The 22458-nt window shown below is 39.2% G+C and overlaps 1 protein-coding gene across 1 annotated transcript in view; it reads right to left on the bottom strand.

Annotated features, from left to right (window-relative positions):
- The window catches only part of LOC108133457 (rabankyrin-5), a 67997-nt gene extending 48260 nt beyond the window's left edge, over positions 1-19737 (bottom strand). The window contains exons 1-2 of the mRNA XM_043211833.2: positions 19581-19737; positions 18753-19492 (exon numbers count right to left, since the gene is read on the bottom strand). Of these exons, the coding sequence (XP_043067768.1) occupies positions 18753-19492; positions 19581-19584 (744 nt within the window). The 5' untranslated portion in view covers positions 19585-19737. The remainder of the gene's footprint in view (positions 1-18752; positions 19493-19580) is intronic.
- Between the last annotated feature and the right edge of the window lie 2721 nt (positions 19738-22458).

The raw sequence follows: 22458 nt of genomic DNA, 5'->3' as shown, positions 1-22458 counted from the left end.
ATCGGAAGGATTCCCAGTTTTAGCCGACGAATCGACTGACATTTCAAGCATAGAGCAATTTTCCATTTGCACACGATACTTGGATTTACAAACAAATATTTGTGAGGATTTCCTCGGATCCGTTCGATGGATGTTTGTATAATAAAAAGGAATCTGACGCGGATGATAAAACTAATGGAAAATATTCAAGCGAAGGAAACTTTCGTGCAATTCTACGGTAACGAGCTGAAGGTGACGAAACACTCAAGCAAAATCTTTTGTCAACTCCGAAAAATTGAACATATATCTGCGAAACCATTCACAATGAAACTTTCGCAACTTGTCATGAATTGATAAGAAAAAAAAATCGTTGATCAAATAAATCAATCGGAACGACTCCCAGTTTTAGCCGACGAATCGACTGACATTTCAAGCATAGAGCAATTTTCCATTTGCACACGCTACTTGGATTTAAAAACAAATATTTGTGAGGATTTCCTCGGATTCGTTCCCCTTACTGACGTTTTTGGACAAGCTCTGGCAAATTCCATCAGGAATTATCTGACCGATATCGGCGTGGATTGCTCATTCATGTACGGCCAAGTATACGACGAAGCTCCGGCAATGAGTGCCGAATTTCATGGAGCACAGGCTTATTTGAGGTCTCATTTTCCTCTCGCAATTTATGTGCATTGCGCCACACACAGCTTCAGTTTGACCATCAATGCGTGGTATCTGGTATTAAAAACGCGTTGGGAACTATCTGAACAATTCAAGCATTTTTTTACTGGCCCAAGAGACAAAGCATCTTGAAGAACGAAATTTCAAAAATGACAGAGAAAAGTGAGCGAAGAAAAAAAAAATTGAAGTTCATTTGTCCTATAAGGTGGGCTCAGTCTCATGAAGCTGTATCAAGATACGTCGAGCTTCAACCGACTATTATTGAAGCGTTGGAAGAATTAAAAACGTGGAAGGATCAAGAAACTTCACGGGCAGCATCTCAACTTTTGACAGCGATTTTCACAATTTCCTGTCTTTTTATGGAATCAATTAATTCCATTTTTTTGCCATTGAGTCGAGAATTGCAATTGAAAAATCAATATCTGGGAGAGGCCACGAAATTAGCTGATGATGCTTTGAACGACTTTAAGGAAAAGCGTGTAAACATGCTTCCACATTGTTTATCAAAAAGTTTCTTAAATTTGTTCGGAGTACGAGATTGAAATAAAAATGCAGTCGACAAAAAAATCATTGCTACTTTGAAGCGAAAATTGTTGAAGAGTATTACAAAATCGCATTTTACATCCTATTTCTCGACACCAACATTTCTCATCTTCAGAGACGGTTCGAAAAACACAAAACTGTTTTTCAAAGTTTTGGACAGCTATTCTTTAAACAAGAATTCGAGGAGAAGAAATGTGCAAGCTTCTACCAATTTTACGAAGAAATTCTGGATTGTTCTGAGAGTAATTTCATTTCAGAAGTCAAAATGTGGAGACAACAGATCTGCAACCAAAACATCGAAATGCACTTGATGCATTAGCAGTGAGTATCTCCTAAATTCAGATCATTTTTGGCTAAAAAAATAATGCCAGGTTTCTCATATATTGTACCAAAAAATCTGATTGATTATAATACTAATAGATTGATTATAATACTAATAGATTATCATTTATTTTATATTTAATTTAAAACAAAATTTTTTAATTGAAAAGAATTAGAGAAAAATCACTAATAGACAACTTATTGACAATTAATTGAGTAAGAAATTTTTTTAAAACAAAGTAAAATAATAATGTCCATCGAAAATCTAAATAGAAGGAATTTTTGTAGATCATAAATGGCACACCTTCAAAAAACGTGAAAAAAATCCTACAAGTTTTGGCGGTGATAACCGTGACCACAGCAACTTCAGAACGATCATTTTCGACTTTGAGAAGAATGAAAGATTATGGTCTTGCATTTTTGAACATTCATCATCGCATAACTTTGACTGAAGACGAAATTCTCAGAATGTTTTGAAAAACCTCGAAAATTTAAGAGCGACTAAAACCGTTTGTGGATGATATATTTTTTCTTAATCGGTCATATTGATTATCTTCGTAATTATCTTGTATTGCATTTATTATACGAAAATAAATTAAAATTTGTGTACAACATTCAATAAATTACGAATTTTTATACCCTTGCAGAGGGTATCATAATTTTGGTCAAAAGTGTGCAACGCAGTGAAGGAGACATCTCCGACCCTATAAAGTATATATATTCTTGATCAGGATCACCTCCTGAGTTGATATAAGCATGTCCGTCTGTCCGTCTGTCTGTCCGTCTGTCTGTTTCTACGCAAACTAGTCTCTCAGTTTTAAAGCTATCGACTTGAAACTTTGCACACACCCTTCTTTCCTTTGCACGCAGTATATAAGTCGGAACGGCCCGGATCGGCCGACTATATCCTATAGCTGCCATATAACTGATTGATCGGAAATGGTATAACTTTGGTGTTTTTAGAGTTAGAGAGTTCAAATTTGACATGAGAGCTATTTTTGGCAAAATAATACGACATGCCAAATTTCATTAGGATCGGCCGACTATATCCTATAGCTGCCATATAACTGAACGATCGGAAATGGTATTTGGTAGAAATATCAACTTTCGTATTTTTGAAGATAGAAGTTTGGGACTTTTTTTAGATTTTTTATTTTAGTTAATTAGTTTTATTATGATGTAATCATAAGGATCAGCCAACTATATCCGATGTTTGCGATATATATCCGGTTTTAACTGCAAGGGTATATAAACTTCGGCTCCGCCCGAAGTTAGCATTCCTTTCTTGTTATTAATAACTTTGTGTTTCAAGCATAAAATTAGAAATTATATCCCATGGATATTCGGGCCCGAAAACCCATAAATCGGATATAAATCACAAATATCGGATATAAAGTGCTTATCGTTATGAGAATTTTATTATGAAACCCATTTATTAGAATACAAAAATATAAAATTAAAAAAAAAAAAGTCCCAAGTTTTTATATTTAAAAATACGAATTTTACCAAATACCTTTTTCGATTGTTCAGTTATATAGGATAGAAGGCAGATCCTTATGAAATTGGTAGGTCGGATCAATGAGTAAAAAATAGAATCCGTAGAAAGTTCAAACCTTCTATCATCAAAAACACGAAAGTTGAGTAATTTTTGATCTTTCAATTATTATATTGCAATCATTCAGGATATAGTCAATAATTTTACCAAAAAACAACTCTCTGTCTCTCGACATTAAGGTAGGCATTATAAATTAAGGAGGTCCTGATCCAGAGGGTGATCCCGATCAAGAATATATATACTCTATAGGGTCGAGATGTCTCCTTCACTGCAATCCACACTTTTGACCGAAATTAAAGTACCCTCTGCAAGGGTATAAAAAAGCACTGCATTAGTGCCGATTCGACGTTTTGAATTAACGATAAAAGAAATGCAAAATTAAGTTTTTTTCGCTGAATATACTGCTCTATTGGTTCTTCGCTTTTCTTTCTTTATAGAGCATCTCCGCCCGTACATTTTACTTTAAAAAGCGTGCATACAAAGTTTCTAAAAATTTGGTACACTACCGAGAATTTAAAGAAAATTTTATAATTAAAAAAGCTTTTAATTACGTTTTGAAACATATATCACTGGGACTGAAGCACACGGGTGCCGAACCGCATGCATTACCGCGCGTGCGCGTGAACCATATTCAGCCGAAAAATTAAACATTTTCAGTGTGCGTTTGATCTAAAAGTGTGATATACCAAATGAAAGGTATTGTTTTCCTTGTTCCATTTTTATCCAAACATTTGCAAAAATTTTATCAGTGCATGTATGTATGTATTTCATTCGCAATTACCGAACTGAGCGGACGTGCTTTGCCCGAGCTTCGGGAAAACATAATAGTGGTTTAAATAAAATAATTAACCAAACAAATAATCTGGGGTAGCCCAATTTAAGCGAAAAGTCGCTGAACCACAATTTAATAAAAGCAATTGACAAGCTTTTTATAACAGTTGTGATGTACTGACCGCTGAAACATAAAGGACACGGTCTTGATCACCCGCTCTCCTCACTCCAACTCCCGCATCATGAAGATCGGAGTGTAAAAACCCCCCTCCAATGCCGGAAACAAGTTTCGCACCAACAACTAGCAGCGCTACAACTTCTGCAACAACAGCGAAAACCTCTGCAACTCAAAGTACCGCGACGTCAACGACTACAGCGAGTACAAAAACAACAACCTCGGAAAGTGCCAAAGCGGCCACGGCCACACAGACTGGAATGGATCGCTACATCCAAATTAAGCGCAAGCTTAGCCCGCAGAGTAATCCGGCAGGCAATAAAACAAAAATTAAACGGTGTCCTGAAGATCGATACAGAACCAGACAGATCCACTACTAACAGATTTGCCCTACTGGCGGAGGCTGAGGAAAACCAACCAGACCAAGACACCGCAAAAAAACCCAAGCCCCCTCCAATCTATATTAAGGAAAAAAGATCGAGTGCCCTGGTCGACAAAATTGCGTCGTTGATCGGGAACGGTGACAACTTTCATGTTGTTCCGCTTATCAAAGGGAACATCCATGAAACAAAGGTGCAAACCAAGACTGAAGAGCACTTCCGAATCGTGTCCAAATATCTGGACACTGTACAGAAAAACTATTACACGTACCAGCTGAAAAGCAGTAAGGGCCTACAAGTGGTAGTAAAGGGAATAGAACCTGATGTTACCGCCGCGGAAATAAAAACCGCTCTTAAAGAAAAAGGCTTCGCCGCCAAGAAGGTTATTAGCATTCTAAATAAAGATAAAAAGCCACAACCCCTCTTCAAGGTTGTTAAGAGGAGCCCCAAAATACGGGTCGTACTCCAATGAGCTCCTTATGGAAACTGATTTTATTCGTCAAAGTTCTCTTATAAGTACGATACATGAGAATCTTAAATCTATGTAAAACTACTTGTCAATGCACTGCACGTTGACCTGCTATGCGACCCTTTCTCCAGTGCGATAAGCGCACCACTTATGTATTTGTTTGTGTTAGGCTGCAGGGGATCGGTTTTGAACCATCTGTTTGACTCATATTTCATGGGTCCGATCCCTTGAAACTCTAACTAAAGAATTTCTATACAAAATAGTGTTCAATGCTTGAACAAAGGTCGAGCTCGAGCCAGAAAGCAGGTCGCTGAAGAAGAACGAAGTCCACCCAATCTACAACCTGCAATATCTTTTGCATCGGAAAATCACTGTTGAAGAGCCACATAAACGCAACGCATGTTGTCCCTCTTATCAATAGGAACATCCATGAAACAAAGGTGTAAACCAGTGGTCGGAACGGCCCTATCCCGAAGGCATAGGAAATTTCTCTGCCCCAGCTCTGCCACACACACAGTATAAATGTGTGAAACGTCATGCTCACAGCCTATTTTCTGCTATTCGTTACTAACACTAATGCGTTAAAATCACATCAATATATTGGGGTGCCGACCACTGATGTAAACCATGCCTGCAGTGCACTTCCGAATAGGGTCAAAATATTTAGAAAATGCTTAGAAATACTATTTCACGTACCAGCTATAAAGCAGCAAGGACCTACAAATGGTAGTAAAGGAAATCGAACACGGTGTTACCGCCGCGAAAATAAAAACCGCCCTTAAAGAAAAGGGCTTCGCCGCCAAGAATGTTATTAATATTCTAAATAAAGATGAAAAGCCACAACCCTTCTTCAAGGTCGAGCTCGAGCCAGAAAGCAGGTCGCTGAAGAAGAACGAAGTCCACCCAATCTACAACCTGCAATATCTTTTGCATTGGAAAATCACTGTTGAATCGACACACAAGGTCTTACTGCACACTTCGGGCTGTCTGTGTAGTCTGCGGGGACGCCCACAAGTCCGCTTACTGCACTACAAACAAGGACAGTACCGTGAAGAAATTTGGAAACTGCGGAGGCAACCATACGGCAAACTATAGAGGATGATTGGTGTATAAGGAGTTGAAGAGTCGCATGTGTCAAGCGACCGCAACGCGCAACCAAAATCCACAGAATGCGTACATCGCGTCAAAAACTACGCCAGACGTCTTCTTCGCCAAAGCTGCGAGATCCTCATTCGGTCCACTGCTCTACGATCTGGAAGGGAAATTCCAATTCAGCCTAACTCTCAAAGCGCTCAACAGGCTCCAAAACAGCCACACAGCAAAACGGAAACTATGATGCTTACCCTCCAACAAAGTATGATGAAGCTTATGTCATTCATGAAAACGACCATGCAAACGCTTGTTCAAAACCAGAACATGGTGATACATCTGCTCAGAGCACAACAGTCTAAATTATCTATGCAGACTCTACGAATATCAGTGTGGAACGACAATGGTGTCTCACGGCATAAACTAGAATTGTCACAATTCTTGACCGAAAACCATATTGACGTTATGCTACTGGTGGAAACGCATCTTACAAGCAAATACAACTTTCATATAAGAGGCTACACAATCTACCGCACAGATCATCCAGATGGGAAAGCCTACGGCGGAACTGGAGTTCTAATCAGAGAACGCATTAAACACCATTTTCACAAAAGGTTTGCAACAAACTTCTTGCAGGCCACATCGATACAAATTCACTCAAGCAACGGAATCCGCCTGTGCTTCTAACGCTTCCTCAAAGCCCAGAAATAACAAAACACCCCTTCAGCCTGACGACGCCAAAAACAAACTGGCTAAAATACAAAAAGTACGTGAGTGCCCACATAGAAATCGCCCCGGAATTTAACATGGAATCGGACATCGACTACACTACGAGCGCCCTGGAAGAAGACCGAACAGCTCGTGCGAGAAAAGAGGCGCACGCGTCGTGATTGGCAAAACAGCAGATCACCAGCTTCAAAACAACGCCTTAAGGAAGCAACCCGATCACTCGACCAGGCTCTTCACCAACAGGATGAAAATGCACAGCTGAGGTACATCCAAAATCTCTCGCCAACAAGCACAAAGTACCCCCTTTGGAGGGCCCACCAAAATCTTAGCGCCCCAATTGAAACGACCACCCCGATAAGAAACTCTTCGGGATGCTGGGCTCGCAGCGACGAAGACCGAGCTGAAATATTCGCTTCACATCTCCAAAGTATCTTCCAGCCAAACCCTGCCTCAAATTCATGCCTCCTGCCAGTTATTCACCCTGAGGCTACCCCTCAGCCAACTGCATCTTCATTCCGGCCGAACGAAATCGAAAAAGTCATAAGAGGGCTAAAACCAAAAAACGCTCCCGGTGCTCAGTGGGTCCAATAGCTCTGCTAGCAGAATTTAAATTAATAACTTTAGAAAATTAATAGATATTTTGATGAATCTTTATACTTACACTTTTTAATTCATTTTACGTATATTCTCAAAATTTCCATGTCCCCATACAAATGTTAAAAAAAACCATATTCAACAATATAAATGTTCACAATTTTTTTTTTTTTTTATTTTTAAGTGTTTTTTTTTTATAATTTACATTTTAACTTATGAGTTTGTTTGCTATATATTATTCGCTACTATTATTTGGAATCTGAAGATTCAAAACAATTATTTAAATGTGGGAAATTTATTGGAAGACCAGTGTGTTGTAGGGGGGCGTTGCTGCCGCAAAAGATTCCAGAAGTGGTGAAAAAAAAGAAGTCGGGCGTCGTTAGTTAGGCGCATTCAGCTTTATTCGCTGCTTACAAGAGATTAAAAACTTAACTTAGTAAAAATAAACGCTAATAAACGTTGAGCGTCGGCCCAACGGCCCCTCACCTAAACATCCCGCCCCCCTTGCAATAGGATAAGGGTTGCAACAGATCCCTCGTCGTTACGGCTGGTGACAGGCTCCGGACACGCTATAATTGCTTTTGGAACCCACGGTGGCCGAACAAACTTGTTCGTCCCCCACGCTGGTAGGAGCCAGACGGAAACACGCCGCTCACGATGCGTCAATGCAGCTCTAGGGCGTACACGGGTCGATGAAGGCCCCCGTGTCGAAGATCCGGGTCCCGGAGTCAATGCGCACTAGCGCAGTCGGCAACACGTTTACGCTGTTCCTCTGCAGCAGCGACGGTAAGGTGGGCGCAGCGGCCGCGTCCTTCGGGGGCCCTTGACGAGAGGCGGAAAATTGCCTAGGCGCGGATGACGCGGGCGGACGAGCGATGGACGGCACCCGATGGACGGCGGATGAAGGCCGAGGAGAGCCTGAAGACTGCCGGCCAGTGGAGGAAGAATGCCGAGAAGTTGTCGACGAGCGCCGGGAAGACGATAAACGTGGACCGCCTTGTAAGTGCCGGAAAGTGGCGGACCAAGGCCGAGAAGCAACCGAACCGCGCCGGGAGTTGGCGGACGACGACCGAGCGCCAGCTGAGACAATCCGTGTACTGTCTCCCGCGCTCCGGTGCTTCTCTTGACGTAGCTGGCACCGAGCCCGCGGCTTCTCCACGAGGCAGCAGTGAGTGGTAATCCTGAACACATGTCAGTCCCAGCAGTCCCCACGCCGACACGATCCGTCGGAGTGCTCGTGGGCCAGGCAGCTGAAGCAATACCGGTTCACGAGAACCGCCCGGTAGGACTGGCGACATCGTGCTGAATATGACCTTTAAATCCAGAATTTGGCTCGGATCAGACGGATCATCAGGTGATTGCCACCGTGCAGCGTGATCCGATGCGTAAATTGAATAAGGAGTCGAGAAAGAATTGTGCTCGCAACCTGAATCCGATTTTGAACTGATCTGTGGGGGCAAATCTCCCTGATCCAGTGAGTCACCGAGGCTGCGGGCCACTCGTATGGAAAAAACGGACCCGCTGCGGGGGTTGGCTGGAGATAATGGGGCTGTCAGCACCCATCCGAAAATGGTCTCCTGACCGAGAAGCGACCCGCAGATGTTAGCATTGGAATAACCGAGGAGAATCGGATATGAATGCAGATTTCCTGCCAACCGCGGAAGAACGTAAGCCGCTGTCTCTAATTGTAGCCCGGGTCTAGACGGCGACCAAATGGAGAAATGGCACAATTTAGTAGATTGCGCGGAAATGGTCTGATTAAGGCCGGAAACTTGGGCTTGAATCGTTTTGAAGGGAAGCTTGACAAGATTGAAAAGTCGTTCCTTTATGAAAGTTGCTTGGGACCCTGAGTCTATCAGTGATCGTGCGTGGACGCTGGCCGTGGGCCGTGCCCAGTTGGACGGCTCCTGATCCGGAAGCGAAACACACCTGCACATCCGACTGATCCTCTAAGCCGTTTGCTGGCGTAGGCGGACTTGAAGCGGTGGCGAACGGATTGCCGCGGTGCAAGAGGGTGTGGTTTCGGCTGTGGCATGTGAAGCAGGTATGGGCGCTCGTGCAGTCTCGCTGCTGGCGCCCTCGGGCAAAACAGTTTAAACATAACTGCTTCCTCTTAATGTAGTCAGAGCGCCCATTTACGTCCATTTCTAGGAAACGCGGACATAAGCGAATGGGGTGGTTCTCCCTCGAACAGAGAGCGCAGCCCTTTTGGCCCGGAACCACTCGAGTCTCGTATGAATTGAGCCTCCGAGCAGGGGAAGTAGGGGGAAAGTCCCGACCTTGGTGGATATTGCCCGGAGCCACTAGGCCTGACGTCGTCGATGGCCTCCAGAAAGCGATGGTGCTTTGTCAGGAATTTATCTAGTTCCTTCCATGTTGGAATTTCGGCCTTATTATGTACGGATTGCTCCCACATAGAAAGTGTGAGCCGGACTCTTGAGCCTGGATGTTGAAAAGGATCTTCAACTGGCTATTGACCAATAGCCGCCGGTTCTCAAAGCGGTCTGTGAGGCTTTGCTACGCTGCGACAAACCCCTCATGGGTAAGCGGAGCCTTAGAAACAATGGCGTGTGGATCACCACTTTTTTTAGACAGCGAGTGGAACAACCTCTCTACCGGAGTGAGCCGCGAGTTTTGGATGTAAATGGCCGCAAACAAGTCTCTGAAGGTAGGCCACCGAAGATAATCACCCGCGAAGACCTCGGTATCCACCGAAAGTAACCGGCAGCCTGTAGATGTGGGAGTGTGGACATTGACGGAAGCCTGAGTGGATTGGGAGGCAATTTTTTCCCGAAGCTGGGCAATACACCTCGAATAGACGGAGTAACAGTAGCTGTACTTCGATTCCAGCACTGTCGAGGTGGCCGCATTGTCGTCGGACATGGCTAGAAAATCGGAGCAGCTCTCATAGCTCTTCTCCGCCTTCTCCCACAGTGCCCGAATTTGGTCCCGATGGACTTCGCACATGTATTGGGAGCCTATTTCCGTTTTTCTGGCGCCCAGAGTATTTATGTTAGCCTCGAATTGGCTAATTCGATCTGATGTGGCGATGAACTTTTTTCAGCGCCATTTCTACCGCACTTTGAGCCTCATGGGTAAGGAACGGGGATTGTATTGACGGATTCGTCACCTTTTGCCCTTGGAATGGCACTAGTCGCCTTAGGCTTCAACAGAGGCGTCCGCGGAGATGCGGATTGAGATCTGTTGGGATCGGACGCGGACGCGGGAGCAGGAAAGGTGGAGTTGAAACCTTAATCTTTAATTAATTGGATTTAATTATCACGAAGCTTGAAAGGAGGATTTGAAACCGCAGCTCTATTCGGGCAGAAGGTTGATAATTAAATTATTAATAATATTTGACTTGAATTGTTGAGTGACCGGAAAGGTGAATTAAAGCCGGGTATGCCGTCGGCACCCTGTACGTACCCCAAAGGAAAAAAAACAGCACCAAAAAACAAAACACGACTACTACTGCGGCTAGGTTGAGAATTTAAGCGACACAATCACGGATTTGTAGTGAAATGGCGGTTTAAAATTGTTGGTTTTAGAAAATTAGGTAAACATTTTTTTTTTATTTTAAATTTATTGGTTATATATTTCCTGAAATTGGAGCCAGAAAATTGAAGGAAATATATGGACATGCATACAAGTATAACTGGGGACATGGTATAGACATGGTCTGTATAACTGGGGGAACAGAAAAGTTATGTGGTGTAAAAAATGACACTATTTGGGGAAGGAAAAAAAAAACAAATATTACGACAGCGGCAGACTTTTCAGTGAATTTCGAAATTTCCGGAACTAGTTCACACCGGCTGGCCAATATTAAATATGCCTTCTTCTTGTCACCACACAATTTCACTGTTCACTTGCGAATTTTTCGCGGATTAATTGCACCAAAACAAAATATGTATGTATGTATATGGATGTACATATGCCTCGACCGTAGGCAAGCGAATAGATAAGCACACAAAACGGAGAAGGATGGAAAAATTTGCAGAATTTGAAGACGAACGAAATTTAATGTTCGGACAACTGCTGAAGACCGACAGAGAGACGAAGACGGAAAAATGTACTTATCTTTTGGCGGAACAATGCCGAGAATTGCTAGCAGAAGAAAATTTAGGAATTATCCGGCTCGAAGGACCAAAATGTTTTAGGGGGGGCGTTGCTGCCGACAAAGATTCCAGTAAAAAGAATGAAAGAAGTCGGGGCGTCGTTGACATTTTAGACAATGATGTTATTAGTGGATCAGATGACACGAGTAGTGCGTGTTTCTTGTTTTGAAACTCTTGTTTCATAAAAGTAGACACTTGTTCGATCTGCGCCTTAGGGCAAAAATCCCCAAAACCGTTTTTAGGCTTTCCAATATCTAATGTGATATATAATATCTAATGATATAAAATAAGCGCCATATCTAGCCATTTCTGATTTTTTTTCTCAAAAAACTTTGTGTTGTAATGGCATTCCTTCCATTTCACTGCAAGCTTGCTTAGAAAATTTGCAAATGTTTTATTAATTTCTTTAATATTGTTTTCAGATAAGTTTATGTTCTTCAAAACTGTGCCAAATACATATTCATTTAGCACCAACAATTTCCTTGAAGCGACATTTTCGCCAAGCCACATGCAAAACAGAACGCGCATGGGGATTGACATTTCACCTAAACAGTGCAATAAGCTTAAGAGTTGGACGTAGTTGGTTATAATTTTAGACATTTTCACATTATAACAAGAAAGGAAAGCTAGCTTCGGGCGGAGCCGAAGTTTACATACCCTTGCAGTTAAAACCGGATATATATCGCAAACATCGGATATAGTTGGCTGATCCTTATGATTACATCATAATAAAACTAATTAACTAAAATAAAAAATCTAAAAAAAGTCCCAAACTTCTATCTTCAAAAATACGAAAGTTGATATACCTACCAAATACCATTTCCGATCGTTCAGCTATATGGCAGCTATAGGATATAGTCGGCCGATCCTAATGAAATTTGGTAGGTTTGCTCAACTGGCCAAAAATAGAATCTGTATTAAGTTTCAGCTTTTTATCTTCAAAAACACGAAAGTTGGGTCATTTCCGATCGTTCAGTTATATGGCAGCTATAAGATATAGTCGGCCGATCCTTATGAAATTTGGCATGTCGTAATGGTTTGCCAAAAATAGCTCTCGTGTCAAATTTGATCTCTCTAACTCTAAAAACACCGAAGTTATACTATTTCCGATCAATCAGTTATATGGCAGCTATAGGATATAGTCGGCCGATCCGGGCCGTTCCGACTTATATACTGCGTGCAAAGGAAAGAAGGGTGTGTGCAAAGTTTCAAGTCGATAGCTTTAAAACTGAGAGACTAGTTTGCGTAGAAACAGACAGACGGACAGACAGACAGACGGACAGACGGACCGACGGACAGACGGACATGCTCATATCAACTCAGGAGGTGATCCTGATCAAGAATATATATACTTTATAGGGTCGGAGATGTCTCCTTCACTGCGTTGCACACTTTTGGACAAAATTATAATACCCTCTGCAAGGGTATAAAAACCCACACTTTACATATATACTAAAATTAGCTTGAATACGATTGAATAACGTTAGTTATATCCCAATGAAGTTAGTAAACTGCTCAAAGCCAAGTCTTGTAAAAGCAGTTTACAAATTACACATTTTTTAGATATACATGGAAAGACAGGTCACTAAATTTATATTTAGTACATACCTTATTTTAGGGGAAACAAAAGTTATTAATATCAATATACTCAAATATATCACTTGTTTTTATAATTTAAAACGAATCACAAATAACCTCAAATTTTTGTGTAGACACGTGACGCTAATAAGCTAAGTTTCAAAGCTCGCAGCCGATCACAGATGCTCTTAAAAGCTAATCTAAAAGATTTTCTCAACTTTGCAAAGTGTTAATATTCTAATAAAATCAAAACAACGTATTTTTCAAAAGTTAAAAATCGAATTTTATTCCGCTAGATTTCTCATTAATTTCACTGTGCGGTGGTGACTTACTGACGCTAAAGATGCTGATCGAACTTCCAAAATGCGCTATAAAGGTCGTCTAAGCTATGCATATTAATCTATGCTATTTCCCAAAAAAGTGGAAGAAATCCATCATTAAAATGATACCCAAGCCTGGAAAAGACCACACAATTCAGTCATCGTACAGACCAGTAAACCTTCTATCTTGTTTGTCTAAATTAATTGAAAAATGCTTGTTAATTCGCATAATACCACATCTGGAAGCTTGCAATATTATCCCGACACACCAATTTGGCTTCTAAAGAAACCACGGAACCATCGAGCAAGTGAACGGCGAGAATACTGTAGCGCTATTTTTCTCGACAAATCTCAGGCTTTCGACCGAGTTTGGCTTAATGGACTCATGCACTCAAAATTAAAACGTATTTGCCAAAATACATCCACCACAAGGAAGCGCACTCGGCCCGTGTCTATATGTTTTGTATACTGCGTATACTCCTAGGAAGGCACAACTAATAACTTCAACGTTCGCCGACGATACCGCTCTTATTCTTAGTCCAACGCAACGCAAGCAACAACCAAACTGCATAATCATCTTATAGTAGTGGAAAGCTGGCTGTCCGACTGGCGCATTAAAATAAACGAACAAAAGTGTATACGTTACAAAAAGTATAACGTTTACTCTTAATAGACAAAGATGCATGCCCTCCGCTTTCACTGAACGGTATGCAGATCCCTCAAGCTATCTAAGTAACGTACCTTGGGGTCCACCTTGATAGACAACTTACTTGGCGTAAGCACGTCGAATGCAAGAAGATGCACCTAAAACTGAAAGCCAGCAGCCTCCACTGGATCATAAACTCACGATCGCCACTGTACCTGGACTACAAGTTACTACTGTACAATTCAGTCCTAAAGCCAATCTGGACGTATGGCTCGCAGCTGTGGGGGAACGCGAGCAGCAGCAACATAGACATCATACAGCGCGCACAATCAAAAATCTGGAGAACTATCACTGGGACACCTAGTTGGCAACAAAAACATCCACCGGGATCTGGCCATCCTCGCAGTGAAAGACGGAATCCAGAAGCAAATAGAGAACTACAAAGAAAAACTCTCCTCGCACGCAAATTTCTTCGCTCGGGGGAAATTGACTACGGTTTCCAGCAGATCCCGCCGGCGACGCAACGACCTCCCAACCCAGCAATCGACCCAGCTAACAGATTCCCAATAAAGGTTTCGAGGTTGCCTCCTTAAAATATGAATTTCTTTCAAAGTGCACTTTGTAAAGTATTCCTTAGCAGTGGCGCCATCTTTGGAAATTTCTGGTATGCATCATTAAAAATTGGTCTATTGTGAATGATGTGCAGTAAAAATTATTTAAATTATTTTACTTAAAAATATGATTTTTGGCCAGAAAAAAGCGGAAAATTTCCCATAGTGAAATACATAGGGTCGGTAATTCTGCCGCAGCGCTGCCGGCGCACTGCCAGTGTGAGCACGCTGAAATTTTTTTAGAAACTCTCTCATTTGCTCTAATTTTGCCTCACTTGACAAACCAAATTAAAAAAAAAAAACAAGAAAGAAAAGCTAACTTCGGGCAGATCGGAAGTTGATATTCCCTTGAAACTAAAACCGGATATATATCGATAAAATCGGATATAGTTGGCGATCCTTATGAGAATATCATAATCTAACCCAATTTATTATAATACAAAATATAAAAAAAAATACCAAACTTCTATCTTCAAGAATACCAAAGGTTGTATTTTTACGAAATACCATTTCCCATCGTTCAGTTATAATGCAATTATAAGATATAGTCGGAAGGTCGTTACGACCTCGTTATGGTAGGTCGTTTTTGGTGAGTCGGATCAACTGACTAAATATAAAATGTGTTCAAAGCTCCAACATTCTGTCTTCAAAAACACGAAAGTTATACCATTTCCAATCAATCAGTTATATGGCAACCGATATAGATATAGTCGGCCGATCCCGTTCCGATTTATATTCTGCGTGCATAAGAAAGAAAGGTGTGTGCTAAGTTTTAAGTGATAGCTTTAAAACTGACAGACTAGTTCGCGTAGAAACAGACAGACAGACGGACATTCTCATATCAACTCAGGAGGTTATCCTGATCAAGAACATATATATAATTTATAGATGTCGAAGATGTCTCCTTCACTGCGTTTTACACTTTTGGACAAAATTATAATACCCTCTGCAAGGGTATAAAAAAGTCTCAAGCTTCTATCTTCAAAAATACCAAAGTTGGTATTTCTACCAAATTCTATTTCCGATCGTTCAGTTATATGGCAGCTATAAAATATAGTCGGTGGGTCGTTATGAAGTTTGGTAAGTCGAATCAACTGACTAAATATAGAATATGTTCGAACCTCCAACTTTCTGTCTTTAAAAACACGAAAGTTATATCATTTCCGATCAATCAGTTATATGGAAACTATAGGATATAGTTGCCCGATTCCGTTCCGAATTATATTCTGCGTGCAAAAGAACGAAGGGTGTGGGCAAAGTTTCAAATCAATAGCTTTAAAACTGACAGACTAGTTCGCGTAGAAACAGAAAGACAGACGGACATGCTCATATCAACTCAGGAGGTGATCCTGATCAAGAATATATGTATATACTTTATAGATGTCGAAGATGTCTCCTTCACTGCGTTTCACACTTTTGGACAAAATTATAATACCCTCAGCAACGGTATAAAAAGCATTTTTCTTTTGCCCACTTGATCTTTTAAATTAACGAAAAACGAAATTAACGAAAGTTTGACAAGTGTGCTAAACTTGTGGCCACTAATGTATGTACATATGTACATATATTTATTAAACGGCATTTGCCGCTTGTATGTATTATGTTATTATTTATTTATTGTTTATTTAATTATTTATTTAAATATATTAAAAAATATTTTTGTTGAGGAGTTGATCGTCCAATATAACATATACGGAGTTAGTGAGAAAAAAAAATTGAAGGCGTTTTCAAATTTTTATGGAGTTTTGATCGGTATGTATTTTAATTACAAATAATGTAAGCAATATCTAATTTCTATTAATTTTATTTACAGATACAGATTATTTACAGATACAGATTACAGATTACAGATATCTAACGTGGCTCCGGGGAACTCGCCGGAGAAAGATTTGAGACACGCTCTGACATGTATTAAAAATAATGACAAAAAAAAAAAAATAAATAAACAATAAATGTAAAATATTATAAAATATAATAAAATATAATAAAAATGTAACAAACAAATGTAAGAATGACTAATTTATTTATTTAATTCTTTTTTATTGAAAGGAAAGGTGGGGGTGAAAATCCTTACAGTAAGATGCCTCAGTGAATACCCCAGAGATTTCCAGGGGTATTTACTTCGTAATTCTTTTCGAATTACTGCAGGAATCCTGCAGAATTCCCTGAGAATTCCTTGGGGAGGTCGAATTCCTCGATGCGAGAAACTCTTCTATGGAAATTCCACCGACACAGCGCGCGGAGATATTTTACGGTTGAAACAACATATTTAACTCCGCAGGAAGTTATGCCGATATTGGACCGGGGGAGATATGTCGCTATGCCATACAATTGTTCGTTTTGTCCAGTCACAGTTTAAGGTTTGGCAAGTACTTTTTAAGAAACGGTTTTACTCACAACCTTATTTGTATTGTATCATAAAATGCATTATCGCATGATGCACAGGTTTGTTTTTAAGTGTCGATCGATTTAAAAGCATTAGTAAGCTTAGAATCATGTGGGCAAAACTAGACCACCCTGTGAAACTAATTCACGTAAGTGAATGTCGAATAACTTAAGCTCTAAGTAGGTCCGTGTAATAAGTAAAAGATGTCTAAAAGTTATGTTATTAATTTTTATCAATAATAAGAGTTAATTCAATTTTAATTATAAAATAATAAATAAGAGTTTTTTGCCTTTTTATACCCTTGCAGAGGGTATTATAATTTTGGTCAAAAGTGTGCAACGCAGTGAACGAGACATCTCCGACCCTATAAAGTATATATATTCTTGATCAGGGTCACCTCCAGAGTTGATATGAGCATGTCAGTCTGTCCGTCTGTCTGTCCGTTTCTACGCGAACTAGTCTCTCAGTTTTGAAGCTATCGTCTTGAAACTTTGCACACACCCTTCTTTCCTTTGCACGCAGTATCGGCCGACTATATCCTATAGCTGCCATATAACTGAACGATCGGGAATTACCCAACTTTCGTGTATTTGAAGATAGAACTTGGTAGATAGCTGGAACTTGGTCAGTTAATCCGACCTACCAAATTTCATACCGATCGGCCGACTATATCTTATAGCTGCCATATAACTGAACGATCAGAAATGGTTTTTGGTTGAAATACCAACTTTGGTATTTTTGAAGATAGAAGCTTGAGACTTTTTTTAGATTTTGTATTGTAATAAATTGGATTATATATTCATATTCCCATAAGGATCGGCCCATAAGGATTGTCCGATCCTTATGATTACATCATTATAAAACCAATAAACTAAAATAAAAAATGTAAAAAAAGTCCCAAACTTCTATCTTCAAAAATACGAAAGTTGATATTTCTACCAAATACCATTTCCGATCAATGAGTTATATGGCAGCTATAGGATATAGTCGGCCGATCCGGGCCGTTCCGACTTATATACTGCGTGCAAAGGAAAGAAGGGTGTGTGCAAAGTTTCAAGTCGATAGCTTTAAAACTGAGAGACTAGTTCGCGTAGAAACAGACAGACAGACGGACAGACGGACATGCTCATATCAACTCAGGACGTGATCCTGATCAAGAATATATATACTTTATAGGGTCGGAGATGTCTCCTTCACTGCGTTGCACACTTTTGACCAAAATTATAATACCCTCTGCAAGGGTATAAAAATAAAGAGATACAATTTCTTGAAAACCAATAAAAATATTATTGTTTATATGAGTTGAATATGTTTAACAATGTATACTAGTTTTGTATACCGCGGATATTCCTACGAACGCACAACTAACAACGTCAACGTTTGCCGACAATACCGCTATCCTTAGTCGCTCCAGAATCTGGAGTCCAGATGCCCAACGCAAGCAACAAACCAACTGGATAACCATTTATTAGTAGTGGAAAGGTGGCTGTCCGATCAATTTAGCTAACGAAGTAAAGTACCTTGGCGTCCACCTTGATAGAAGACTAGACTGTTAGCTAAGTTAAAAATATAAGATTTGATACACCTCTCGCTAGTCTCGCAAAGAGAAGAGATTCAAAAAATAAATGCAGCGATTAAAAAAAAAAAGAGTCAAATTAAAATTAAGTATTAGATAGTTATTTCGAATGTACAGGACTGGTAAAGGAAAGGTTAGAAAATAAAGTTCATGGATTAGGTAAAATAAGGTTGTTGTTTAATTTATTTATAAATATTTATAAAATATATAAATATATATTATGTAACTTACTGTGTCATTATTTTCAACAATGCATAATAAAACAACGTCTTCTCTTTCAAGTTTTACAGCAGAATGGAGTGGATTCTTGCTTTTGTTTTTTAACATTTTAAACAGTAAAGGACCTGACATATGTTCAAAATCTTCACATGTTAAGTCATCCCAATGCGTTGATATTATACCAGAACAATGTTCTAACAACGTTGATGCTCCTATTTCTTCGGCAACACAATAAAATCGAACGCAAGATCTTATTCCGACTGAAGAGACTAGTGTTTTTTCACATAATCCCAAGAGAGTTGATAAACTAAATCGATGTGCTACTTTAATTAAGTCCAAACTTAAACGGTCATGATGCAAATCGACCTGATCTGTGTATATCCAACGTAAAAGAACCAAAACGATATCTTCCTCTATGTCACTCCAGTCAAGCTCTTGGATGCTGCATAACGCGGCATCTTGCCATTTTTCAGACCGTGCATGAAGGACAAATCTATGGGCTGGAACAATTTTCGACATGGTTCGAATGTTGATATCTGAATATGTATGACGCCCGTATAAGGAAGCAGCTGTCAACGAAAGTCTAGCCGAAAAACTTGAAGGCTCTCCTGGGTAATCATCACTTGCTTGCGTTGAAACAAGTTCATTGTACTTTCGTTCCAATTTAGAATAATTCTTTTGAAGCTTTATATATTCATCTTTTAATGGGAAGTGGTTCTCCAATTTTAATTCAGCAGCAATGCCGTTTCCACCTTCAAAAAAAAATTTAAATATAACCAATCAACTCATTTATAAACGTATCAAAGAAAAAAGTTCATTAAACATTTCAAACAAACTTACCCATTTTTTATTAAAGAGGTTTTAAATAATTTCAATTTACTAACGTAAATAACATCAACGCAAACACCACAGTATGTAGATACATGCATACATACATATGTATTTGTTTTTGCGGTAACAGCTGATTTGTTGTCTTGCTTATGAACTGGTTCCAAGAAGTTCATAACATACATATCGTTTAAATATCAGTACCTCAATTATGAGTTATTTTGCCATTCAGGCGACGCAAGTTAGTAAAATAAATTGAATCTTATTTATTTTATATTTTCAACTATTCGTATAATAAAACTAGTAAATAATTATCCAGGCATAAGGTGTTTGTACAAGGGAATTAAATTAGAAAGAAAAACAGGGGTACGGCTGAATTCTTTAGCGGAATGGATTCAGCTTAAAACAAATTGACTTAGGGGTTAAGCTTTCGTTTTTTTTTGTATATTTAGCTAAACCGTTTTTTTAGCTGATATTTGGGAACTTTTTCTTCGTCCCATCAAGGGATAGTTTTGATTTTTTTTACCATATTGAGCCAACTACAAAGCAATTTTTTTTAAGGGGACCCCCCCCATTCTCGATTTTAAATTTTGACGATTTTCAATGGGCTGGCAAATGAACATAAATTATTTTTTAGGGTTGTAACTGTGCTTACATATATTAAGACACAAAAAGGAAGAAAATCATTTCACAGAATTTTTTTTTGTTTTGTTTTTGTTGTTGTTTTTTGTGATCAAAGAAAAGCCCTTCTTTTCGGCGGCGCATGTGATTTCCGCTCACTGGAACATCTGAATCCAAAAATTCCAACGGGATTAGAAAAAGTACATGTTTGGCTCTCGTATGAACTAGGATTATTAACTTCGCTCAAAAATTAACAAAATGGTGGACCTTTGAAATTTTTTTTTGGAAATTTCCATTTTTTTCAGCCACAAATCGAGTTGAAAAGTAAGGAAGATCTTCACCGATTCGATTTATCCTAGTTCATACGAGAGCTATATATGTATAGAATAACGTGTTAAAATTTGGAACCGATTGGATTAATAGTTTTTGAGTAACCTCATGCGCCAGTCGTAAAAACACTGTTTCGAGAAAAACGCGTTTAAAGTTTTGAGATGGCTCTCGCCGTCGCCTGAGGCTTCCACCATAAATCGGCTATATCTTTAAGAGTTTTTGAAATTTTTACTTGAAATTTTCAGGGAACATTCTTGAATAGTTACAAGTTCGAATTAAATTAAAAAAAAAAAATCAATTTTTTAAAACCGAGAATGGGGGGGGGTCCCCTTAAGTGACAAATACATTATACACATTATAAATTTTCAAGCATTTTTCTGACCTGAAGCGATATGGGAAAAGTCCACACATTTTCTTAAATATTCCAAAAGTAAATAAAGTTAAATATTTTTGACCACATTTTTGCCGCAGCGCGGCCGGAACACTTTATCTTTTTCTTTAAAAACTAGACAGCCCAAACATAAAACAAATAATGTTTTCACTGAGAAAATGTTTTACAAAATTTGGTAGCAACAAGTTTTTTCTGTAGAAAGTTTATTTTTTTTTTAAATCTTAATTGATTTACAATTTGTCTGTAGAAACAATAATTAAATTGTATGATTAATATAAAATTAACACAAATAGCAGTTTTCCAATGAAGCCAGCATCAGTATACATATATATGTAACATCTTTTCAGTTGTTTGTTATACAAATGTACATATCTATCTGGGAGATCGAGTATGTGATATCTTTGCTGAGGGTATTATAACTTTGGTCAAAAGTGTGCAACACAGTGAAAGAGACATCTCCGACCCTATAAAGTATATATATTCTTGATCAGGATTACCTCCTGAGTTGATATGAGCATGTCCGTCTGTCTGTCTGTTTTTACGCGAACAAGTATCTCAGTTTAAAAGCATTCGACTTGAAACATGCACACACCCTTCTTTACCTAGTTTGGTTTTTTTAAAGATAGAAGCTTGGGACTTTTTTTTAGATTTTTTATTGTAATTAATTAATTTTATTGACAATATCATGTCATAAGAATCCGCCAACTATATCTGATGTTTGCGATATATGTATATCCAGTTTTAGCTGCAACGGTATATCAACTTCGGATCCGCCTGAAGATAGTTTTCCTTTCTTGTTTCATTATACTTATTGTTAAACTATTGTTACTAGATTTAAGGCTAAATTATTTTCGTGGTTTTGGAGTCTTTCGGTGTATTTCTTACTAATTTTATTTATTTCTTCTATTATAGTTGGGATATTAAGATCTTTGTGTATATTTGCATTAGATACGTACTAAGAAGCATTGACAATTTGTCGCAAAGTTTTTGATCGGTAATCTGTATATTACACTAGCTGACCCGGCAAGGGTTGTTTTGCCACCAGATGACTTTATAATTTCTGTACAAAATTTACTCAGTTCTAGATTTGTATTATATATGTATTATAAAGTCATCTGGAGCGTTGTGAAACCTGAAGGAATATAAAAATAACAAAAGGCAAACATTATTGTTTATGTATTATTTGATCGTAATTTATCAAGTCAATCTCTTACACAATCTCTTGTCAATCTTCTTACACTCAAACATAAACAAACTGAATGGTTTACCCACTCGAGAGCATGCCACGTATAATTGTCCGTGTGTAAGTTATCTTGACGTCGTTTGCTCGGTGGTAAGGGTGCTCCAGATCCGGCCGATGATGAGGTGGCACCGGCAGGGTGGTTGATGAGTAGTAGCGGTTCAAGATAGGTGCGAATTGGCGGCCGGGCTGCTGGTCCCAGGTGGCCGCTGATGGTGGGCCACCGGTAGGATGGTTGATGAAGTGTAAAATAAAGTTTATGTCGAGAGGGTGACTGCCCCCTATACTCCTGGCCTTAAGCTCAGTGG

The sequence above is a fragment of the Drosophila bipectinata genome, chromosome 3R (genome assembly GCF_030179905.1).
Source record: "Drosophila bipectinata strain 14024-0381.07 chromosome 3R, DbipHiC1v2, whole genome shotgun sequence".
NCBI lineage: Eukaryota > Metazoa > Arthropoda > Insecta > Diptera > Drosophilidae > Drosophila > Drosophila bipectinata.
Note: the sequence above shows the minus strand (reverse complement) of the source record. Positions and strands in the feature narration are given on the sequence as shown.